This window comes from Thalassophryne amazonica, chromosome 3 (genome assembly GCF_902500255.1).
Source record: "Thalassophryne amazonica chromosome 3, fThaAma1.1, whole genome shotgun sequence".
Classification (NCBI taxonomy): Eukaryota; Metazoa; Chordata; class Actinopteri; order Batrachoidiformes; family Batrachoididae; genus Thalassophryne; species Thalassophryne amazonica.
In genome coordinates this window covers 87067559-87091589 of record NC_047105.1, presented here as the reverse complement: position 1 = coordinate 87091589, position 24031 = coordinate 87067559, and the positions used below count along the sequence as shown (strand labels likewise).

Here is a 24031-nt window from a genome sequence, read left to right as displayed (position 1 = left end):
CTAGCTGTAGAATTTTCCACGGTGCGGAGCCGAGTCTCCAATTCGCCCAGCCTGGCCTCCAAAGCTACGAATAAGCTACACTTATTACAAGTACCGTTACTGCTAAAGGAGGCCGAGGAATAACTAAACATTTCACACCCAGAGCAGAAAAGTGCAGGAGAGACAGGAGAAGCCGCCATGCTAAACCGGCTAAGAGCTAGTAGCTACGCTAAGCTAGCGGATTCCTAAAAACACGCAAAGTGAATAATGTGTAAATAATTTAGAGGTGATTCAGCAGAAGGAGTGCTTTAGTTAAGGCACGTAAAGATTACACTGGGAAACAAATCGTAATCTAGATAACTAGATCAATCTAACTGCGCAGATTAAACAGCTAACAGATACAGAAAAACACCGCTGTGCTCCGGAACAGGAAGTGATCACACAGCACTTCATTCAGATCACACCTGATTGCGATCGACTGGTGCTTTAAAAGTTTAAATCATCACAGCAGGTCTGCGATGACCAGGTCTGTGATGACCTGATCAGATCTGCTGATCAGGAAGCAGCTGGCGCTTTCAACATTTAAAGAGACAGCACTTCATTCATTCATTCATTCATGGCAGTGTTTACCACAGCCAGTCCGCAGTCTGTACACAATGAAAATGGTCCACCAAGATTAAAAAAAAAGTGAAAATAAAAAGTAAAATAACATTAAATTACTCTGTTTCTGACCAGCACCACACCGTGCAGTACTGACCCGAACCACTGGGTGGAAACGAGGCTGTCGGCATACGCTGGTTAACCGTCAAGGTGCGACAGCTGCATTAATTTATTAGACGTACCCCAGTGTGTGCCAGTGTTTTTAATACGGTTGGCATACGCAGGCTAAATCATCAAGTTGTGACAGGGCCTGAAGTAACTACTGATGCTAAAAAGCACATTTAGTGTCACATTACCCAGAAACCCAAAGCTCCCATATCCTTGCATTCAACTACACAATTTTCCTGAAAATGACAGAATTTGTCAGTGTATTTTAATAACACATCAGTAAAACTGTTTCATTAAAAAGACAAAGAGAAAGGATTTTGCATTTTGGGATGTAGCAGGTCACACAAAGAAAGGAAAAATTTGGTCTGATAACTTTTGTGTTCCTGTCATTAGCACGTTTGCCAAGAAGTAAATATTGTCAGCTGAAGTACAATTCCAACTATGAACAGATAGTAGCGCGAGCTTTGGGGTGTGCGGCCATCATCCTGTAGGCCAGATGCACTGGCTCAGTCAAGTGAGCCTTAAAGGTGTAAATGTGAGTCTTCCCGCTGTTTGGGCTGATGTTGTAGAAGCTAAGCCTGTGGGTCTTGAAGCTCAGTTTGAGCTCCAGCTTGCGTGAAACCGTGGTTCTCTTCAGCGGCACAGAATGACCCCGCTCAAAGGCCGTCAGCAGGTTGTCAAACCACATCAGGCACCAGGAGCTACGACTGCTTTCCAGAGCAGAGGGCAGCCCGCTACGTGCCAACTGCTTGCTGTAGCACACGCCGATGATCCATGGAGAGACTTCGAGCTCCACCTCCCAGCGGTGGTCACCATCAGAGAAGCTCTGGGCGCTGAGCACCTGAAAGAAGCTGGTAAACCTCTGAGGACATGTTGGATAAGGCTGTTTGGCACTGCTAAAAGTCACCCTCTTCAGATCTGCTGAGAGGACAAGGTTGGGATGGGCCGTATCTGGGTCAAAGGTGACTTCGGAAGGGTTGAGGGTGTTTCGGAGGGACCGCTGAACATCTCCAATTCTTTCCCTCAACTCAGCATTCACGTCTTCCAACTTAGAACAAGTTCGTGCAGGGTCAACTTTTGTTTCAATTCCATCGTCTTCCCCTTCCAAAGGCTGGGCCATTAACTTGTCAATGCGTGGTTGTAAAACCTGAAGCTCATCAGCAAACACGGTGTCATCCTCTTCAGTAAGCAGGGACTTGGCTTTGAGCATAGCCTGCTGTAGCTGCTCAGTGAGCACAGAAGCTCGACTGACACGACTTGATACGGCTTCCTCGCCTGGACGGAGCTCTTCCTCAATCAGCTGTTTCACAGTCACGCTGTAGCTCTGCGACAAATCCACAATATCTGCTAAAAGTTTAGACATTTTCTCTTTCAGGTGAGAATTAGCACTGGACACCTCCTCCTTCCATTCCTTCTCCTTCCTCAGAACACTGTCTGCCATCTCCAGCTTGAGGGTCAGCTCTGTCACTTGAGATGCAAGACGAAATTTAGGTTCATCCATTTCCTTCTTGCTGCCTTGTTCTTCTTCTAAAGAAAACGAGTGCCCCGAGGCATCAGCCTTCAATTGGAAGCCATCCTTTTCATTGAACCCTGACTTTTTAAAATCCTCTAAAGGGCTTCCCGAGCCCTCTTGTTGGCTCATTCCAGCTGTTGCCTTATCATCTTTTGCGTTTGATTGGATTGTACCACAACTAAGATTATTCATGACTGTTGGGTGTCTGGTGTCCGAAAAGTCTGCTGAGGCACTGACGCTTCCTCCCGTAGCTTTGTAGGTCTCAACAATATTGCTTATTTTAACACTTTTTACAGCGGCTTTGGTTCCCTGATATTCTGCTTGGCATTCTGGGCAGCAGTGTTGGTCAAGGCCTTCTCCCATGGTCTGAAGGCAGGCAAAGCAGTAGATGTGGCCACAGGGAAGACAAGCTGGCTCAGAGAAGAGCAACAAGCAAACTGGACATGTGAGCTCCAAAGCCAAAGACGATTCTGCTTCCATCTCTGACACAGTAGTACACCCTAGAAAAACACACAAGGTGGGAAGATACTTTTAAAAATATACCATATACAACTGAACTGTAAACATTTTTTAATTTTTTTTTTTTTTTTTTTTTACACTGCACCCACAGGTAAATCTTTTTTACACAATGTATCTTTAAAGATCATTAGTTCATTTTCAGTCTGCAGAATATATGTTGAAATCCTTGTTCCACTTATTATACCTCTGAGGTATCTTCATATCCCCCAAAATACAAAACGGTCTTTAGTTTATGTCTTTGCTGGAGTTGAAGTGCAAGTAGAGGTGCAATTTCTCCAAAGTAAAATGGCTTTGAGAAGACTTTAATTACATCTGCCAAGGACATAATAAAGTCATCTGCGTTTATTTGTCAAACTGTTAGCAAGATTACCTCAAAACTACACCATGGATTTTAACAAAATTTTCAGAGAAAATGTTACATGGGCTTTTAAACAGCCAAGTTCACAGACAATAATATATCTGAACTTATTTCCATAAAACAATCCATTTTCCTATATATTAGCAAGTTTCCCTATGACCGTGATCGTTGAAAAATCCGAAGCAAAATTACATTACTTCTTCCCATCCTTAGGCCCAATGTACCTGACAGGTTTGATCAAAAATGTATGTGTTCTTAAGATATCTTGCAAACATAAATACAAACATCGTTACAGAGACCAAGACAAGAGCACAACTGTCAAGTGGCTTAGCATCATTTTTCAAGATTACTATTGCTGGTTGGACAAAACCACCAAATTTTGCATGTGACCTCTATGGGCCATAACAAGAAAATTTAGCCTAGGAACCCTCCTGAATCTTTTGTGGTTTCGGTATGGGAGACCAAAATCCAATATGGCCGACAAATGCATTGAATAGCTGCTGTAGGCTCTGGTTCTTACAGACTAAAAGGAAATAAACCCTCATTCAGCATTAATATGAGCTTACGAGGGCTGTCAATAAAGTTACGGTCCTTTTTATTTTTTTCAAAAACTATATGGATTTCATTCATATGTTTTTACATCAGACATGCTTGAACCCTCGTGCGCATGCGTGAGTTTTTCCACGCCTGTCGGTGACGTCATTCGCCTGTGAGCACTCCTTGTGGGAGGAGTCATCCAGCCCCTCGTCGGAATTCCTTTGTCTGAGAAGTTGCTGAGAGACTGGCGCGTCGTTTGATCAAAATTTTTTCTAAACCTGTGAGACACATCGAAGTGGACACGGTTCGAAAAATTAAGCTGGTTTTCAGTGAAAATTTTAACGGCTGATGAGAGATTTTGAGGTGATTCTGTCGCTTTAAGGACTTTTCACGGTGCGAGACGTCGCTCAGCGCTCTCAGGCAGCGTCATCAGCCTGTTTCAAGCTTAAAACCTCCACATTTCAGGCTCTGTTGATCCAGGACGTCGTGAGAGAACAGAGAAGTTTCAGAAGAAGTCGGTTTCAGCATTTTATCCGGATATTCCACTGTTAAAGGAGATTTTTTTAATGAAAGACGTGCGGACGGGTCCGCGCGTCGGGACGCAGCCGCCGCGACGCTCCGCCACTGGAAAAGCACCTCTGTTGAAAGCCTTAAGGACAAGTTGGAACATGTCCTGCCTGTTAAACAATTTCTCATATACTCACTCCACTGAAAGCCATCAAAAGCCGCCTGGATTTTACAAATGGTTATCAACACAGAGGTGTTTTTCCTGTGCCGCCGCACCGCGTCGGCTGCGTCCCGACGCGCGGATCCGTCCGCACGTCTTTCATTAAAAAAATCTCCTTTAACAGTGGAATATCCGGATAAAATGCTGAAACCGACTTCTTCTGAAACTTCTCTGTTCTCTCACGACGTCCTGGATCAATAGAGCCTGAAATGTGGAGGTTTTCAGCTTGAACAGGCTGATGACGCTGCCTGAGAGCGCTGAGCGACATCTCGCACCGTGGGAAGTCCTTAAAGCGACAGAATCACCTCAAAATCTCTCATCAGCTGTTAAAATTTTCACTGAAAACCAGCTTAATTTTTCGAACCGTGTCCACTTCGATGTGTCTCACAGGTTTAGAAAAAATTTTGATCAAACAAAGCGCCAGTCTCTCAGCAACTTCTCAGACAAAGGAATTCCGACGAGGGGCTGGACGACTCCTCCCACAAGGAGTGCTCACAGGCGAATGACGTCACCGACAGGCGTGGAAAAACTCACGCATGCGCACGAGGGTTCAAGCATGTCTGACGTAAAAACATATGAATGAAATCCATATAGTTTTTGAAAAAAATAAAAAGGACTGTTACTTTATTGACAGCCCTCGTATATTGTATATAATATAATATACAGATTCCTTTCTGAAGGCATCACACTTGACTAGAACCAAACATGCTCACCAAGTCATCCTACTAGCACTCTGTAATCTTGAGTAAGAAGCTTTCCAGCAGCTGTTTGATCCCTATGATGAAGCTTCGATGACAACTTGGAGGCAAGAGATGCAGAAGAAGGGCCCCACTTTCATGTTCTCAGAAAATTTAATGAAATATAAGGCATTTATTCTTGTTTTCATCAGAGTGAGGGAGAAATTTCCTGTATTATGTTGCTATCATGGACGAGCTGGTAACATTTTTTTGCTTTGAATCATGTCAATTATGCACACTGGCTCCCAGTTCACATTAGGGATGAAACCTTTACCTGATACTGTCAAAAGGGAGTTTGAGGACCACTGCCATTGGGTTATGAATAAGACCAGCAAGGTTTTTCCTCCACACCATTTGATCAAGCACATGAATAGAAGAATAAGGTAGTCAAAGGTTCTGGTGGTGCAGTTGGACTGACTGAAAAGCTTTTTGCACTCAGGAGATAGATGCTCTCTGGTCCAGAATTAGCCCAGCTTTTGAAATAGTTTCAGGGAGAGTAAGTCCTGATGATGACCCAGAGAATCCATCGAACTGTCAGCGAGTGAGGTGAAGCTCAAAACACATTTCAGGTACAAGTTCAGAATCTCACAAAAACAATCAAAAGAATGGGTAATGCTTTCTATGATGATTTTCCAGAGCCTGTAATCCTTAACAGCTGAAATTTTGTTGATGAATCAGTGAACAGTGCCATGAAAATTCAGTAAGGTATATCTTACTGTGTTTTCATCTTGCCATGTACATACTGAAAAATGTAGGGGAAGAAAAGTATAAAAATTCTGTGAAAGATCTTTTGCTAGATAAGAGTCAGTCTATCCATGACCCGATCAAAAGGAGTGGTCTCACCTTGTTTCAGGTACCTCAAATGAAGGCCTCATCAAGCAGGGAAAAAAGGTCAAGCTCTTTCAGAACAAAGAGGCACTATCTGGTCAGCTCCATGTTGCCACACAAAGTTGGGAATGTGATTTGGCTGAATTCTTTGCCCATGAAAATCATTCATTTCCACCCTCAATGTCAGACTTTGGTAACATACATTTACCTGCACAGTGAAATTGGAGCTGCTTAAATGTCTAGGACAAAATCTCCAACCTCAGCTACACGGTACCCCTTCTGAGTGTAAAGTTCTACATGGAGCCATCATTGTTCACTGCTTGCCTACAAGTATGCTGACAAGGCAGGGCTCGAAATAGTATGTGAATGTGCTAGTTTGTGCACGTATTATTCGAGCGGTGCACATAATTTTATACTGCACTTGCACTGGTGCAAGTAACTTTATCCAAGTTTTATCAAAACTATAAGGACCAGTAGAATGAACCAATAAAGGAATAAATAAGGAAAAAACAATTTCCAGTGTGTCTTCATCTTTCCTGCGTTTTATGACTCACACATGGAGCGAGTTGCTGTGCTCTATTTGTTGTGTTTGCATGCGCACATGTAAACAAAGAAAAGAAAAAAAAAACTGGCTGGCTGTGGTTCCTCTCTCTCCCCCTCAAACTCTGTCATCATTGTGTTATAAACCAGTCACCATTTGTTTTATTATACATCAGTGTAGTTAATCAAATTATCTTCACGGATGATTAGTTCGCACGCGCACGTGAAAAAAAAAAAACTGGTTGTCGCTGCGGTTCTTTGCGGAACCCGGGAGAGGTCACTTAAAGTGATATTTTTTCTGGCCATGATAATTTGTGTGCACGTTTTCCTTTAATTGAGCCCATGAATTAATAAAACATGCTCTCAAATTAATAAAACGTGCGCATGTTTTCCTGGCCATGATAATTCATGTGCACATTTTCCTTTAATTGAGCCCTTGAATTAAAAAACATGCGCACGTTTTCCTTTCGTTCAAAATGAACTCCATAATATGACCTAAACTGTCATCCTCATGACAGGGAGACGCTTCGCCCTCAGCATCCTTTTTAATGTGCTTAAACTCCAGATGATGCCATGCTGGGCAGCTGGAGTTCTCTGTATGTCCTTGTGTGCCCAAACGATGATGATATACCCTGACCAGGTCCATTTCTAATGGGGAAATGTATTACACTGTCTCCTGGTTTAGCTAGTAGCCAACATTTATGTGTCAAGACAATGTTGAGTGCACGTTTTACAAACTGTGGCCACGTTTAAGTAGATCATGTCCTTGTTTCACTCAAACGATGCTTAAAACGTGCGCATAATATAATAAAAGGAGTGCACAATATAATAAAACGAGTGCACAATATAATAAAATGTGCATACATTCTCTCCACATGCAAAACATTTTGCGATGACACTTCCAGGGCTCCATAGTTCCTCGTTCATAATTGTGTTATAAACCAGTCACCATTTGTTTTATTATACATCTGTGTAGTTAATAAATAAAATAATCTTCACGCACGTGAAAAAAAAACTGTCTGTCGCTACTGCTGCCGCTCTCCCCTCAAACTCTCCCCAGAGAGGAAGAGTCTAACACATCAGAGGAGGAGTTTTACGGTTGATATATGACTGACTTTCGGTTGTGCAAGTAACTTTTTTTTTGGTGCAAGTAATTTTTTTGTTACTAGCACCAGTTCAAGTAGGTAAAAAAAATGTATTTCGACCCCTGCAAGGTTTTCATTCCACATGTTGCAAGACAACTTGACAGCTGCAAGAGAAGTGACATTGTATGGGACATCTATGTCCCAGATAGTTTAAAGGAATCAGCTATAGTTGATTCTGCCTATAGGCAGAAAAGAGGAATCAACTATAGTTTCTGCATGCACAGAAAGGTGTCTGGGCAAACAAAGCTGCCAGGGAAATGGATGGATTCCCTTTGTTATTCCACAAATAAGAAGGAACTCTTCGCCTTCCTGACTTCCAGGGAAGGTTAGGTTCAACCAACATGCCAAATTGCAATCATGTTAACGGTGACACAGGATTATAGTACACCTTGTGCAGGCATTAGAGCAGGATGCTAATCACATTCAAGTTTGCACTGTGGACACAGATATAATAGTGATCATTGCTGGAAAATTCCAGGAACTGATCACTATTCAACCCCTTTCAGATATTTGGGTAGCCTTTGGCATGGAGGAAAACTACTACATTTGCAGAATAAATGCAATATGTAGCACATTTGGACCCTCTAAATCCAAAGCACTGCCCATTTTTCATCCAATAACAGGTTGAGACACAACATCTGCATTTGCTGGAAAAGATAAGAAGTCAGCTTTGCATGGCAGCAGCCTCACATCGGGGTGAATGTGAGGCATTATTCGTATAGTGCTTTAAGCGTCTGATGCAGATGGAAAAACGCTATATAAATGCAGTCCATTTACCATTTTTATTTATGCCATGTTGAACATGTTGAAGTTTCTTAGATCTTGTTAAAATTATGTCCGTAGATGCTTTTGATGTTTAAATTAAGAAACATGACACCATACGCGAATAGTTGGGTGGGTTGTTTAATGTGCTTCAAAATGCCGAGCGCTGTGCTGTTAGTGTAGTGATTTTGGAATAATCCCAGAAATTTATCCTATTTGCTCACAAAAATTAGCCAATTTATTCCCTTCAGACTTTTTCTGTACTCTGACTTGTGCGTTTCAATCTTTAAACTAACCTACCATTAAACAAAAAAATAAATAAATAAAATAAACTTCTTTTTTTTTAATGGAGTGATATATCATTTTAAATAACTGTATTTTCAGACAGTATTTTATAGGGTGATACGTTAGTTTAAAGTTATTTAAAATTAAAACTTTTTAGGAAGTGATACGTTAATTTAAATAACTTTAAGATAGTGTACATTTTAATTTTCTTTCTAGCTTTGTTGGTACAACCCACTGCCTCGCTTTGCCGAGGCATTAAAAAATACAAAACTGGTGAAAATGAACAAACTCGCATCAACTTCACTGTCCGACCCCAACAGGTAAGCTTTGTTTTGTTTGATGCGCAGAAACGGGAGGAAAAAACGGGATGTGACCAAAAATGTAACATCGATTTGCACGGAAATAATCTGTTATGATTAAATAAAGTACAAAACAGTAAGACTGAGTAGAACAGTTACCGAGGAATTAGTTTCGATTCCCTGTTAACACGGATGTCACCGCCGCAGCGCAGCCGGATCAAAGTCCATCACACAAATAAATCACACTTTACTTACCTGCTTCGTTCTTTCGCAAAACAGCTGCAACGAAGGAAACTAGAAAACTACAATAAATCTTCTCTTTGAAAGTATGTTTTTGTTCTAAGTCTCTGTGCGTATCATTTCAGTAGAGACCAAACCGACTTTCTAGTCCTTACGAGGCAGTAAAATGGGCTGACGGCGTCAGAACCACGCACCTGACTTTAGCGCACGACACCATAGACATTATAGAGTAGACGCCGCATCGACCGCTGCTGCCGCTGACGAGCCGTGCGGCCGCCATCTTGGACCGGTCATTCGACCGAGACACACACACACACACACACACACACACACACACACACACACACACACACACACACACACACACACACACACACACACACACACACACACACACACACACACACACACACACACACATATATACACAGTCAGTTGCCCAGTTCTGGATCACTTTTTTGAAAGTCCCGCTATATGCTATACGGAGCCATAATGCAAATGGATGTCCTTTATTGTGTATTGTTGTATTGGGTATTTTGATGTTATCTAGTTGAAAAAGTCTGGATGGGGTAGCCCTTCTACTTAAAGTGTGAAGCCACATTATGTGTGGTGTAAATATTTGCCGGAAATGGATCATTTTGCCTGGTTCTGGATCACAAAACTGTGCGTCACTTTGGGGGCATTCTTGGCATCTGGCTGGAGCCCTTCTAATACAGAATGATGCCCGAGAATGTGTTTTGAACACGAAATGATATAAATTATACTTGTTAAATAAGAATTTACTTAGTTTCGAAAGGCACTGTTATATGTTTTTACAAGCAAAAAATGAAGTGTTTACTCCATTTGAGTGGCATTCCTTAATAAATGAAGATAAAATAAAATCTGTGGTAATAAACATTCTTGTATTTTGACATCTACCCCTAAGCTTTTAACTAGAGGTGGGCGATACCAGGAATTTTGGTATTGATCCGAAACCAAGTAAATACGGGCCCAATATCACCGACATCGATAGCGATACTTTTTCATATTTAAGCTTCATAGATCCAAAGGATCCAAAAGACCTAGGATAGAATTTCGCCAAACATTGCACATGACAACAAAATACTTTATTATCGCAATCAACATTTTTGTTTAAAAAAAATCACTCAACACAACTTAAAACAAAATCTCCTGAGGTAGAGGACTGACAAACCACAATACAAGGGTGTGCTGCTCCGTGTTGTGTGACACAGCGCAGCACTGCTCTTACAGACAGAGAGTAGACTTTGATGAATCTGCATGTGCAGCAGTCAGTGTGTGCGGGAGAGGAAAAAAGCTTGAGTATCGATCTTTTTACATGAGGATCGTTCAATATCAATACCAGCGTTGGTATCGATATTATCGATATTAGGATCGATCCACCCACCTCGACTTTTAACAGTGAAGTGGGTCAGGATAGCACAAGATGCCCCAACTTGCTATCATTTCGCACCTTATATTGTTAGAGATGGAGAGCAAAGGAGGATTTTAAATGTGTGGAGGTGAGATTTCTCCCGAATTAAAAAGTAAAAACCCCCACATTCATGCCCATTCGTGATGCTGAGATGACCCCCAAAGTACACATGGCTCACAGGTACTGACACAAGGCTGCTGCTTCAGTGATCCACAACCAGCAAATTTTCATGTCAGAGATAAATGCGTGCAGCAATTAAACAGCAAGACATAACACACTGACATTTTCTACCCAAGTAAGTAAGTATTTTCCCACTCTAGAACCAAAAACACTGAATGGCAAACTCACCTTTGCTACTTAATGTTTTGATTCCTCTGCTGATCACAAGGATGGCTGGATCCGGTCGAGCTTGTGGTCTTTTGTAGACAAAACATCAGTCTTTCCATTGGTACCAAGTATTAGCTTATTTGCGCTGATTACGAGAAATGGCGGTGCAAATACTACAGCAGTGATCCGGAACCGGCAATGATCCAGAACTGGGCAAGTGACTGTATGTACATACATGCATGTAATCCACATGTATTCTTTCAAAGTAATCCTACCCAACCTTGTATATATATATATATATATATATATATATATATATATATATATATATATATATATATATATATATGAATAATGGTTGCAATGTAGTTTTGTAATCGTTCCCCCAAACTTCAGCACAGTAAGTCAGGTAGGGTGCAACCAATGAACAATACAAAGTATGTAGTGCTCTGCAATCAAGAACATGCTTTGCTTTATTTAATACTGCAATACTCTAATACCTTCATTTGAATATGCTGAATATGAGCTTTCCAATTAATTTTTCATCAATAATGACACCTAAAAACTTATTCTCTTTGACACATTTTATGTTACCCCTTGTATATTTAACTGAATTTGTATGTCTTTTTTTTATAATTTCCAAATAACATTAATTTAGTTTTAGACAAATTTAATGATAATTTGTTAATATCAAACCATCTCTTTAACTTTGTCATTTCAGTTCCTAAATCAGATAATAATTGTTGCAGATTTTACGCTGAGCAAAACAGGTTTGTGTCATCTGCAAAGAGAACAGCTTTAACCAGATCTGAAACTTCACATAAATCATTAATGTATAAAATAAATAATTTGGGCCCAACACAGAAACCTGTGGAAGCCCACATATGATGTCCAGACATGAAGAACAGTATTCCCAGAGTTTAACAAACTGCTTCCGGTTTTGTAAGTAGGTTTTAATCCAACCCCTCTGATCCCATACAGTTCCAACTTTTGAAATAATATATTGTGATCAATTGCATCAAAAGCCTTTCTTAGGTCAACAAATAAACCTGCTACTATTACCCTTTGGTCCATGTTTATTGATCTCTTCTATGGAAGCGAGCAATGCCAGTGTAATGGACCTTTTCGCTCTAAAACCATATTGACTTTCATCAAGCAAGTTGTGTTGATCTATAAATTTATCCAGTCTGCTGTTGTAAAGTTTTTCCAGTATCTTTGAAAATTGTGACAATAGAGACACAGGCCTGTAGTTAGTGAAAAGATGCTTGTTACCAGATTTGAAAAAAGGTATCACTTTTGCCACTTTCATACTGTTAAGAACAATTCCAGTTTGAAATGATTTGTTAAAAATATCCAAACTTTACACACACACACACACACACACACACACACACACACACACACACATATATATATATATATATATATATATATATATATATATATATATATATATATATATATATATATATATATATATATATATATATATATATATATATATATATAAACATAGCGTATCAATATACTTCATATCAGGTCAGAGAGAAAGAGAGTTCCAAGGCTATACAGAGAGAATAAAATGTAATGTAAATTGTCATATTAACACAAGAACATGACATCCCCTCCTCAAACCATACTGACACATGTACAAACTCGCTCGTGAAAGTTTTCCAGCTAAAAACCCTAAAAGAGGACTGTATACAGAGCTCTCTGCAGCTCTCAGCACCTTATTACTACTAACAATAATGCATTATATGCACAAGGTTGGGTAGTATTATTTTGAAAGAATACATGTGGATTACATGTATGTATGTACATAGATTTGGATTACTTGTAATCTGATTACTTTTGGATTACATTTCAAAGTAATCCTACCCAACCCTGTAATATGCATATAGCGCTTTACACAGTGCTAAAAAGACACTTTATAGAACAGAGAAAATAACAAAGAAAAAAGCAACTTCATAGAAAGAAAGAAAAATAAAATAAAAATGAACAAAATTATAAAATCAAACCTTCACTGTGCCTTGTGATGGAATCATTACGATGACCGATCCAAGATGGCGGCCGCATTTTTGCGCCTCAGCAACCAATGCGGCGTCTCCCCTTTATAATGTCTATGCGCTACTACACCAAGTGGTTTGTGCGCTTGGTTTCAGTGCGGAAGTTTCCAGGTTCAAACCACTCATCTCTATATATTACAGGATAGCTCTTTGGCCCGCACACTCCGTACAATCCGCTGAAGCAAACTGGCGGCCATCTTGCCACTCCCAATTTGTGCAGACCGCACTTAGACACATTAGAACGTCAACAATTTCAAGTAATAACTGAGCAGATTCTCTCATTTACTTATTTTTGTTCTTCGTATAATTTTCTTTCTTTCTTTTATTACTGTGACACTTTCTTCCCTTCTCACTAACTCATATCTCACTGGGACAAATAATGATCATTCTTTAATCAAAGTTTATACTGTTGTGAAATAATCAGCAAGCTTATATATATATATATATATATATATATATATATATATATGTGTGTGTGTGTGTGTGTGTGTGTGTGTGTATTGGTACCATATCAAGAACAAAAGTGGATGGATAACAAAAATCATAACGGATAACACAGAAATAGTGGATTATTTTAAATAGTTGCACTAAAAGAATAAAACACCACTTCACTAGCTACAGGACAGTTAGTTTTCCCTGCAATGACAACATTTATTACACACAGCTCTATGAGCTTCAGCCTAATGTAAGTAATAAAGCTCGTAGCAACAACGCCTAAGCTCCAAAACTATGCACAAGTGGACCTAAGTAGGTCTGTGCGTCTTAAAATAGTTCGTCCATCACAAAACAACACATGTTGAGTTAATAAGCCACTTATTATACTATTATTATTATTATTTTTGCCTATGTACTGGAATAAGGGAGAGAACTCTTCAAATTATTGTTCATTACTTCCCATTTCAATCACACTCACAGGTGAAATGTTCATCCACAGCCTTTGATCTGGCAATTTGGGCAGTTTATAGCTGCACATGAAGGTATTTTTTTAAACAAAATTACAAAGAATAAAGTTGCGTGCGCCTCATTAAAGAGCAATAGAAAAGAGCGTTCAGGGGCGGAACATCAGAGTGGTAATATGGCGGCCGGTTTGCTTCAAAAATATTGGCCAATGAGCGATCCAGTAATATATACACAATAGTGGTTCAAACCCCACCCCTGTCACATTTCTCCATGTAATGTGGAGTTGCATCAGGAAGGGTACCCAACGTAAAACTTATGCCAAATCAACATGCAGCTCCACCTTGGACCTGCTGGGGCACCCCGAAAGAAACCAAGGGAGCAACCGAAGGGTCTTACTCACCCCCAAAAATTTTTTTATAGTATTGCATTATTTATATAATTATTGTTGTGACTATATTATTATCATTTTATTTACTTACTTTATATTTCGGAATACAAGAGAATCCAGGCATTGTTTTCAGTCCTATGTCCTTCCCTGTGAACAGAATAACTCAAAACTCTTGCTTCAATTTGGTCCAGACTTGGAGTAAATTGATCCCTGGTGTTTGCTGAATAGGTCAAATTTGGATTATTATTATATTACTGCTGCATGTGACAAGTGTTTATATAAGCACTTCTGGTGTGGGGGGGCTCGAAACTTGTCTTAGCTGCAGGGCAACACATATTTTATCTTAAATGGTTTAGGGTTAAGATCAGAATAAGTGTCTTAGTTAGAGCATAAATTTTGTAAACTATATAAAATATTTAGAAACTTGTTAGGGTTAAGATCAGAACATATGTCTTGGTTAGGGCATAAGTTTTGTAAAATATCTAAAATATTTAGAAACTTGAACAGTACTTCCACTTGTGGATCATGGTTTTGTGCACTGATGGGACTTTTGTGTAGCACCATTCCAATATAGACCAGGTCCCATTTGGGATTTGCAAAATGTCAGCCAATGACAACAATTAATTGAATTTGAGGAAATCTGCTAAATAGTCAAGGTCATAGGCCCATTGCTATAGGGCAACAATTCCAAACCTTTTTTGCTTAAAGCTGACCCCCCATTTTCTGTTCCTAGCATACATTTACTTTCCGATATGGGGTACAGGAACCGCTGTAAAGCACAATCCTTGAGCTTATCAAATGTCAAAATGACAGAATCATACAGTTGTGTTCAAAATAATGGCAGTGCTTAAAAAGCGAGTAAAGCTCAAAATCCTTATAACAGCTTTTATTTCCATACATGCAAATGCATTGGAAACCATGTGAACCATTTTACCCAGATTTTCAGAGAAATGTACTACATTTACTGCCTCCATCCTTAAATAAGGCCCACCTCTAAAAGTGTAATAAGGGTCACAAACAAAAATACAGACATTGCTATTTTTTTGAACAACCAAATATTCCTTTTCTTCACTTTCTGTAAAGTAGTAACAAATGTGACAAATTTTTCTTATTTTGATTTGGACTAGAATGTGCAGTGTTTTCAATGCATTTGCATGTATTGAAATAAAAGCTATTGTAAGGATTTAAGCTTTACTCACTTTTTAAATGCACTGCTATTATTTTGAGCACAACTGTATATTGCAAAGATTGAATTCCCATGAAATAGTGTCAGACATACAAAACCTGCAGCCATATTGCTTTGTGCACACATAATTTTGTCAGATTACAGAAGTAAGGCAGAGTAGGTCCTAATTAGAACTTGGCTGGGAGACCACTTGGTCACACCAGGTGGTCTGTGTGAGCTTTTTCCCATGTAGGACTTCGATGGTGTTGGCCAAATCCCAATGCAGCTCTGTCACAGATCATGTAATGCATAGTGTCAAGAAAACAAAAGACACCTCATTTTAAATTGAGTCATTTATATTTGGTTTGAAAAAACTTACAGCAACATTTTCAGCTTCAGTTTATATTCTGCACACAGCATGTTACATGATACTGTGTGTCTGAATACAGTGTAATTATGTTACAAACACACCTGAAATGTGCATGTTGTAACCAAAGGGCACTTGCTGGCATTTGAGGGAGAAACAAACTTGTGTTGCCTCAACACCAGCACTCAGCATGTGATGATCTGCAGGCTTTCAATATTTATTATCACAGCAAGTATCTCCTGTCCATATTATGACTGACAAAACTAGATGCACTTATCCAGGCAAGAGACCAACAATACAGAACATTTTAATAACATTCATAACATTCTCACACATAACATATTCTCATACACACACTATAAAACCCCCAAACTCCACAGCATTACATCTGAGTCCTATTCGCAACTCAGAAGCACAATTTTTGGATTAATGATATTTTTCCAGTCAGTCCCTGACATCACTTTAAAGCTAGTATTATTTTAACCTTTTCTCATAAAATGGGTAAAAAAAACCTTTACAGTAGAAACCAGGAATTCAGATAAACTATTTCTATATTCTCATAACACAGTGCTGGTCCACAATGTGATCTTAAATCAGTTACTTCTGTCATCATGCAAAGACAGTTTTTAATTTTATAACCAGGAATGCTAAAAACAGACACACACAATAGTAATGAAAAAAGGATGAAAGTCCAGTTATGGTTCTTTTCAGGATTGTCACAGACAAAACACAACAGCATGTGCAAACATTGACATCTGTTCTAATAAATCAAGTATTTCAGATTTAAACGATTAGTCACACAGTCAGCGCATGTCATAATTTAATTTGTCTCACTGTTTTGAGTTCATCCAGCATAAATAGACACAAAACAGGCAAATTCCTTCCACATATCACACATGTTAATTTATCCATTTGCATATTGCAGCTGAAGGCAACATAGAACACAAAAACAGACATTCAGGGAGTACAACACCCACACCATGAAAACTAATGTTTTATGATTTTTGTGTGAGTTATGCCAAAAACTAATGCACAACATTTCCACCACATGTAATCTATATTGGCTCCAAACTGCTTGAGTTAAAAGGTTGCAACCTCAACTCTGACCTTTCAAGGCCACCCAAGATTAAAACAACACGTGACCAGTCGAAAGGTGATACATGACTTTATAGTATTAGTGTTTCATAGTAACCACTGGTCATCTTTATCCAATGGGCCAAAAGCATGACCTTGGCCTGTAACCTTAAAATGTTAGCAATTTCCATCAACATCAAAAAACTTTGTCCTCAGGTGACCCATAGTCATTCCACTGAGTTTGGAACAAAAAGACAGAATGCACAGAGTTACATCAAATGACAAAGAACACTGTAGCAAAAATGGTTACACAGCTGGGTAGGAAGCAGTTTCCTTCAGCTGCTCCCTTGTTTTCACTCAGTGTCACTACAACGGATACAAGGTGGGTCTGCATGTTGATTTGGTACACGTTTTACGCCAAATGCCTTCCTTGATACAACTCCATATTACATGGAGAATGGGCAGGGATGGGTTTGAACTGGGAACCTTCTGCACTGAAAACATCCACACTTAACCGTCTGGCCACCATCCCTGCACAATGGTTACATAGCTGCATATTTACAGTAAAATAACTAATACAAGTAATTGGTTAAAGATACACCTATTAAACTCAAATGTAAAGTGATACATGACTGCTGACTCTGGGTGACCTTGAAAGATTAAACTCATTTAGAATGGCTACTTTGAAGAACTGGTTAAAGGAATAATCATGGTTACACCAACATGAAGTCATAAGCCACCCTTATACTCGTCATATGAACTCTGACATCAGAGTTGTGACTGTTTGGAGTCCGTGTGGATTAACCATGGTGGAAAGGTTGTGTGTTAGACAAGGATAAAATGTTTCAACTTTGGATAGATGTGATCAAATGTAACTGGACACACAGAGCCATATACTGCAATATGACTGAATCACAAATAATTAATTTGTGTCAAACATTATGCACCGGTGTTGCATTCTCTGAATGTCTGTTCTTGTTTGCTTTTATTTCCAGTATAAAGGTATAGGCAACTGAAAGCTTAATAACTTTGTCAAATATCCAAATATTTGCAGATTCCTCTGCTGTACTGTTCTACTGTGTGAATAGTAGTGTGTCTACAGTAATGTATCCAGGTCTAATTCAGGCAGGGGCTCTTTCCAGTAGGAAAAGTAGCTGTAGTCAGGGCAGTCTAAAGCAGAGGAAGTGCTGGGCTCAACACAGATAAATGGGAAGAAATGCTCCACCGCCTCACTGAGGTGGCTGTACCTGCAACACACACACACACAAAAACATTATATACGTACAACTGACTCAGAAATACAAATCAGTCATCCTCACTTTGTCAATAAATAAGTATTTTACAGGCAGCTTTTTTTTTTTTTTTAATATGTCCTTCTTCCATATGGGTGCCGATAGTGTTCCACGGTTTAATAAGGTCAGACTGAAACATTCTTTTGTGCATCAGTTGATACTTAAACTAAATAAGGAGCTTAATCCATAACATTATCAAGGCTGCAATGCGAATAAATTTTTGTTGTATGAATTGTTTGTTTGTGAAATATCTGTGTCTTATTCAGTGTTGCCACAGTTACTTTGAAAAAGTAATCCAATTACTGATTACTCCTTGAAAAAGTCAACTTAGTTACTTTACTGATTACTGAATTGTAAAAGTAACTAAGTTAGATTACTAGTTACTTTTTTAGTTACTTTCTCCAACTGCCGACAACAACCCTCCGCCACCTCAACATGAGAATGATACCTGTTTTGCCAAAACTCACTTTATAGTCACCCTTTCTTGACTTCAATGAAAATAAATACTTGTTTTATAAAAAGTAAACTAAAGACCTCTTTCTTGACCTCATATTTAACTGTTGACAGCACTGTCACAGTAAAACTTGCCATTTCTAACCTACATTGTTTATAAATGTAACTATTAAATTCTTTCTAACATTTAAATTCTCTCTAAACATTTTACTTGTCAAAATTATTATTATTATTATTATTATTATTAAGTAGTATTAGTAGTTGTAGTAAAAAAAAGGCTTCAAAACTGGACCTTTAATCTAGGGGTGTTGTGGGGGGGGGGGGCACATCCCTGCCCCATGCCCCCATTCCATCTGGATTCGCCCCTGCTTTGGCGTTTGAGCACAAAGAATGGATAACATTTATTTATGCAGAAAACATGACCAGATTTACAGGTAAGAAAGTTTTATTGCGTTTTCACATCATGTGGTCCTCAGAAAGAGAGTTTAGGTGCATTTGAGTGGAAAATAGTGTTAGTTGTTGACGCGTCGCGGAGGATCAGCTGTTTTTCATGAGCAGATATGGAGCGGCTCAGCTCAGAATTCTAAATAAAGGAGAAAAAAAAAAGCATAAAAATGTCTTTGTAAAGCTCAGTGCAGGTGTGCTGTCACCGTGTCATAGCTGCTGCAGAAAACCGCGGATGAAAAGCTCACAGCTCGCTTAAAGTGGCCAGTTCAGTCGAACCCCGACCTCCTGCCCACGGACCAAGTTTAATGCTGCTACCGACCCACAATGCAAAAATAATAGTAACGCACAGTGACCTGGAGAAGTAATTTTAATCTGATTACTGATTTGGAAAGATTAACGCATTAGATTACTTGTTACTAAAAAAAGTGGTTAGATTAGAGTAACGCGTTACCGGCATCACTGGTCTTATTTGTGTTGTTTATGCATTGTGTTGTACCGGAGCTACTGAATATGTAAGATAAATGTCGGATCTCTGATCGGACAATAATGTATTATCTTATCTTATCTTTAAGAGATGCACAGTATTGTTACAGCTGTATGCAAAAGTTTGGGCACCCCTGCACTGCTCAAAATCTACTAAAGCCCCGTTTACACATAGACGGTTTTGTCGGCGGGTAGTACGTAGACTGAAGTACGCGGTAGTTCCGGCTGTTTTCACGGTGGAAAGGGGTGGAGCATTTCGCCGGCGTTTTGACCGCCGTACTATCCGCAAACAGGCGGATAAAACGCCGCTAAATCCGCCGAATAAAGCGGCGTTTTGACGCCGTAGCATCCAGCACACATCAGGCAACGGGGGTTAATACCAAGTTCTATCCTTTACAATCGCAGGTTAAGAAGCACGTGAGAACGGTGGTGTTCTGCTGCCGCAGATAATGCCCTGTGTACCGCTGGTTAATACCCAGTTTTTTATCCAGGCAAATCCTGCGTTACTCCAGGATCATTTGCATATAGGCACCGCCCCCAGAGTATAACAGGCTGGAACAGCAGGAATACATGCCTCTGTCACTGCAGGGGGAGGGAGATCATCCTCAGCCTTTTCTTCTCCTTCCTTTCCCCCTCCTCAACGTGTTGCGCCGTCTCCACCACAGGCCTCCCCTCTGCTTCTGAACCAGACCTCTTGGTTTCCTTCTTCTTAAAGTCCTTGCCGCTGCCAACTTTCTTTTAGGAGGCATACTGGAGCTTCTCTGCAAAAATATCTGGAGCTGGCCGCGAGTGAGGCCTGCATGCAGCGCGCTAGCGTTTCTATACTGACCGCCGCCTATCGGCCGTTTGGAACACCGTTTTAACCGGGAGGTGGCGTTTAGAATGGCGTACTGTCCGCTAGCGCCACCGTTTTGTCTGCCTCTGTCGCCGGTTAAAACGCTGTTGTGTATGCCGATGTGGGCTCTATCTCCATTTTATATGCCGTTGATTAGGGATACAAGGGACAGGATGAAACAGCGATTAAAAAGTATCAAACGCTGTTGTTTGCATTGTCTCTGTCGTCACACGAATTCTCCGGGAGCGCTCCCGGAATTATTCGACATGTTGAATAATTTTTTCGACGATTCCCGGTGAAGCCGGAACTAAGCCACGCCCCCTAGCATCGGCGTTAACAACGGCGTTTGATCCCTAAGACGGCCCGGAGGAGCCAAAAACTCTTCGGGGACGCTTCCGGGAGCTCTTACCATCTATGTGTAAACGGGGCTTAAGGCATTCATGCAGAGGACCTAGTACAATGTTCTGGAATGGCCATCTCAGTCCCCAGACCTGAATATTAATGAAAATCTGTGGTGTGATTTTAAGTGGGCTGTCCATGCTCGGAAACCAACAAACCTGAAATGTTTTGTCAAGAAGAATGGTCCAAAATACCTTCAAGCAGAATCCAGACTCACATTGGAAGCTATATGAAGTGTTTAGAGGCTGTTATGTCTGCAAAAGGAGGACCTACTAAATATTGATGTATTTTTTTCTGTTGGGGTGCCAAATTTATGCACCTGCCTAATTTTGTTTAAAGAATTATTGCACACTTTCTGTAAATCCTATAAACTTCATTTCACTTCTCAAATATCACTGTTTGTCTGCTATATGATATATTTAACTGAAATTTCTGATAAAAAAAACAATCAAAGATTTATAAAGGAAAATCATGGAAATCAACAGGGGTGCCCAAACTTTTATATACAACTGTAATTCTACCCACGTTCTGCTACACACTTACGTGGACTTGTTCCCCTTAGTCATCTCCTGGATGAGCTCTCCTTTTGGGTTGACAGAAAATATCTTTGCATCAGGCACCCCAACCTGCTTATAAGCATAAGCATCCTGCAAATCCAACAGAACCGCAAACACAAATAACAGCAAATTATACCATTCATTCATTCATTGTCAGATGGCAAGAAAAGTATGTGAACCCTTCAACTATTACACATCTTAATTTTTTAATACCATCAAATTAAAATAAATAAATACATGCAATTCGGGCTTCTGTGTAAATGTTTTTTTTACGAGATATACTTTTAATTCACAGTGAAACTTAATCTCTACAATATGACACAAATTAATTAAAAATATAAAAGCTAAAATGATGGACTGAATAAGTCATTGCGCCTTTTAGTGTAACACAAGCAAATCATCACTTTTTCAGACAGTTTTCTTCAGACAATTTAGGGGATGGACACATTTACAAGTCACTGAATATGTCTTGGATATCATGTTAGAAATTTTTGCATACAGAAGCTTGCTTTTTTTTATTTATTTGAGATTATATATATATATATATATATATATAGCGGCTTTGTGACAACTGAGTTTCACGATGAAGATGTCATAGATATCAACACAACAAAAGGAGTCAATAAATATAAATAAGTATTACAATAAGGATGCACAAATTCACAAAATATGTCAAAACATCTTAGTTTAATGTTGACAACAAAATATAGAACTGGCTTGTGACAACACACACTTCATGAAAATCCACAAACATAACTATGCTGTAATAACCAAAAGGTTTAACTCCCTGATTATTGTCAATAAAAAAACAGTTCCACAAGTATAACTAAACTGTAATAACCAAAGTTAACTCCCTGACTGTCAAGAAATAAAACTTCCAAAAGCATAACTACATTGTAATAACCAAAGAGTTTAACTCCGATTATTGTAAAGAAATAAACAGTTCCACAAGTATAACTACAGTGCAATAACCAAAGGGTTTAACTTTCTTATAACTCTCAATAAGTAAACCAGTTCCACAAGCATAACTACACTGTAATAACCAAAGCGTTTCACTTCCTGATTAGTCAAAACTGTTCCATAAGCATAACTACAATTTAATAACCAAAGTGTTTAGCTTTCTTATTACACTCAATCAATGAAACAGTTGCACGAGCACAAGTACTCGTACACTGTAATAACCAAAGTGTTTAATTCCCTGATTACTGTTAATAAATAAAACAGTTGCACAAGCATAACTACACTGTAATAACCCAAGCATTCCACTTGCTGATTACCTCAAAATTCTACTCACAACACCCCATAATGACAACATGACAAAAAATTAATTCATGCAAATTTAGTTAAAATACAAAAATCACGTGTACATAAGTATTCACACCCTTTGATCAATAATTTGCTGATGCACCTTTGGCAGCAATTACAGCCTCAAGTCTTTTTGAATATGATGCCACAAGCTTGGCATCATATCTTGGGCAATCTTTGGGAAGTTTTGTCCATTCCTCTTTGCAGCACCTCTCAAGCTCCATCAGGTTGGATGGGGAACGGCAGTGCACAGCCATTTTCAGATCTCTCCAGAAATGTTCAATCAGATTCAGGTCTGGGCTCTGGCTGGGCCACTCAAGGACTTTCACAGAGTTGTCCTGAAGCCACTCCTTTGATATGTCGGCTGTGTGATTAGGGTCATTTTCCTGCTGAAAGATGAACTGTTGCCCCAGTCTGAGGTCAAGAGATCGCTCTGGAGCAGGTTTTCATCCAGGATGTCTCTGTACATTGCTGCATTCATCTTTCCCTCAACCCTGACTAGTCTGCCAGTTCCTGCCGCTGAAAAACATCCACACAGTATGATGCTGCCACCACCATGCTTCACTGTAGGGATGGAAATGGCTAGGTGATGACTCATGCCTGGTTTCCTCCAAACATGACGCCTGGCATTCACACCAAAGAGTTCAATCTTTGTCTTATCAGACAAAGAGAATTGTGTTTCTCATGGTCTGAGAGTACTTCAGGTACCTTTTGACAAACTTCAGGCAGGCTGCCATGTGCCTTTTACAAAGGAAGGAACATTTTCATACACGCCCGATTAGTGGATTGCTGCAGAGATGGTTGTCCTTTTGGAAGGTTCTCCTCTCTCCACAGAGGAATGCTGGAGCTCTGACAAAGTGACCATCAGGTTCTTGGTCACCTCCCTGACTCAGGCCCTTCTCCTCAGATCGCTCAGTTTAGATGGGCGGCCAGCTCTAGGAAGAGTCCTGGTGGATCTGAACATCTTACATTTATGCATGATGGAGGCCACTGTGTTCACTAGGACCTTCAAAGCAGCAGAAATGTTTCTGTACCCTTCCCCAGATTTGTGCCTCCACACAATCCTGTCTCAAAGATCGACAGACAATTCCTTCGACTCCATGCTTGGTTTGTGCTCTGACATGCACTGTCAACTGTGGGACCTTATATGTAGACAGGTGTGTGCCTTTCCAAATCATGTCCAATCAACTGAATTTACTCCAGGTGGACTCCAATTAAGCTGTGCAAACATCTCAAGGATGATCGGTGGAAACAGGGGGCACCTCAGCTCAATTTTGGGCTTCAAGGCAAAGGCTGTGAATACT

General features: G+C 39.7%; 2 protein-coding genes across 4 annotated transcripts in view; both read right to left on the bottom strand.

Moving 5' to 3' along the window:
• Positions 1-795: 795 nt before the first annotated feature.
• On the bottom strand, positions 796-9386 carry trim107 (tripartite motif containing 107). Its single transcript, XM_034167039.1, has 2 exons — positions 9253-9386; positions 796-2760 (listed from the first exon to the last, which is right to left on the bottom strand). Exon 2 carries the CDS (start codon positions 2738-2740, stop codon positions 1187-1189), a length of 1554 nt encoding a protein of 517 aa, XP_034022930.1. The 5' UTR covers positions 2741-2760; positions 9253-9386; the 3' UTR covers positions 796-1186.
• Positions 9387-15853: 6467 nt separating this feature from the next.
• Positions 15854-24031, bottom strand: part of LOC117507217 (phosphatidate phosphatase LPIN2-like) — a 56902-nt gene continuing 48724 nt past the window's right edge. For all 3 annotated transcript variants that reach the window (XM_034167038.1, XM_034167037.1, XM_034167035.1), the window contains exons 19-20: positions 21409-21512; positions 15854-18203 (exon numbers count right to left, since the gene is read on the bottom strand). In XM_034167038.1, the coding sequence (XP_034022929.1) occupies positions 18053-18203; positions 21409-21512 (255 nt within the window). In that variant the 3' untranslated portion in view covers positions 15854-18052. The remainder of the gene's footprint in view (positions 18204-21408; positions 21513-24031) is intronic.

What these genes read in the sequence shown, in the direction of transcription:
- trim107 (XM_034167039.1), bottom strand. Translation starts at nt 2,740, where the DNA reads ATGGAAGCAGAATCGTCTTTGGCTTTGGAGCTCACATGTCCAGTTTGC.